At 26.5% G+C, this 1,019-nt stretch overlaps 1 protein-coding gene across 3 annotated transcripts in view; it reads left to right on the forward strand.

Annotated features, from left to right (window-relative positions):
• Positions 1–213: 213 nt before the first annotated feature.
• LOC101491935 (glutamate receptor 2.9-like) overlaps positions 214–1,019 on the forward strand; it is a 16,856-nt gene continuing 16,050 nt past the window's right edge. For 2 of the 3 annotated variants that reach the window (XM_004510521.4, XM_012718646.3), the window contains exon 1: positions 218–659. In XM_004510521.4, the coding sequence (XP_004510578.1) occupies positions 389–659 (271 nt within the window). In that variant the 5' untranslated portion in view covers positions 218–388. Of the gene's footprint in view, positions 660–1,019 lie in introns of all 3 variants that reach the window. The other variant, XM_012718648.3, reaches the window with a different exon arrangement.

Genomic DNA, 1,019 nt, shown 5'->3' on the forward strand with positions numbered 1-1,019 from the left:
TTGCTTACATTTCATTTCATAAAATATAAACTAGTTTTACTTATATTTCTAGATAAAGTATAATATTGTAGTCAATCAAACCACCTATTATTTAAATTTACATACAATCTTTAATAGTGTTGAACGTGAAGATATGTATTATAAAAAACAGTCACCCTTATAAGCAAGTTGGTAAGGATTAACTTAACTTCATTATAAAAAAAAGATAACAAGCCACCCTATAGATATAATAACGGTATGAATGAGCTTCCTAAGGAATAATTTGCTACATTTTTTTAACAAAATATGACGAGGAGACTTTTAAATAAATAATAATTAATTCTCCTACTGTATACAAATTGAATATTAACATATTATTGGAGAATAAGTTGAAAGGAATAAAAAAAAAATGGGAAGGAATTCTTCATTGCAACTCATTGTTTGCTTCTATGTCCTACACTTGTTAACATGGTTAAGGGTTCAAAGATGCCACTGCTTAGTTCCCCAAAGGTCTATTATGAGCATAGGTGGTGTTCTTGATTTAGTTTCATTAATGGGAAAACAACAACAGATAGGAATGGAAATTGCAGTGCAAGAATTCAACAACCATTTGGGTTTCCCCAAGATGGATTTGAAGATTAAGGATTCACATGGGAATTCAGCTCAAGTAATTGCAAGTGGTAATTTCCCTTCCTTCTTATCTTGTGTTGCAGCATTGAACAAACCAAATTTGGCATCTTTCATAAAATCTTAAGTGGTTAACTATGTTTAATAGTAGATGGTTAATGTGATATGTGGGATATCAAAACTCATTAGTCATTAAACTAACTTTATTAATTTGAAATGTGGTTAACTATAATATTTAGGTGTTTAAATCTATCATACTTGAAAATTGTTTAAATACGTTTAAATTTATGATAATAAAATTATATTGGTAGTTAATGAATCTTAACACCTTTTATGTGATATATATATATATATATATATATATATATATATATATATATATATATATATATATATATATATCACAAAAAAAA

The sequence above is a fragment of the Cicer arietinum genome, chromosome 3 (assembly GCF_000331145.2).
Source record: "Cicer arietinum cultivar CDC Frontier isolate Library 1 chromosome 3, Cicar.CDCFrontier_v2.0, whole genome shotgun sequence".
NCBI classification, from domain to species: Eukaryota; Viridiplantae; Streptophyta; class Magnoliopsida; order Fabales; family Fabaceae; genus Cicer; species Cicer arietinum.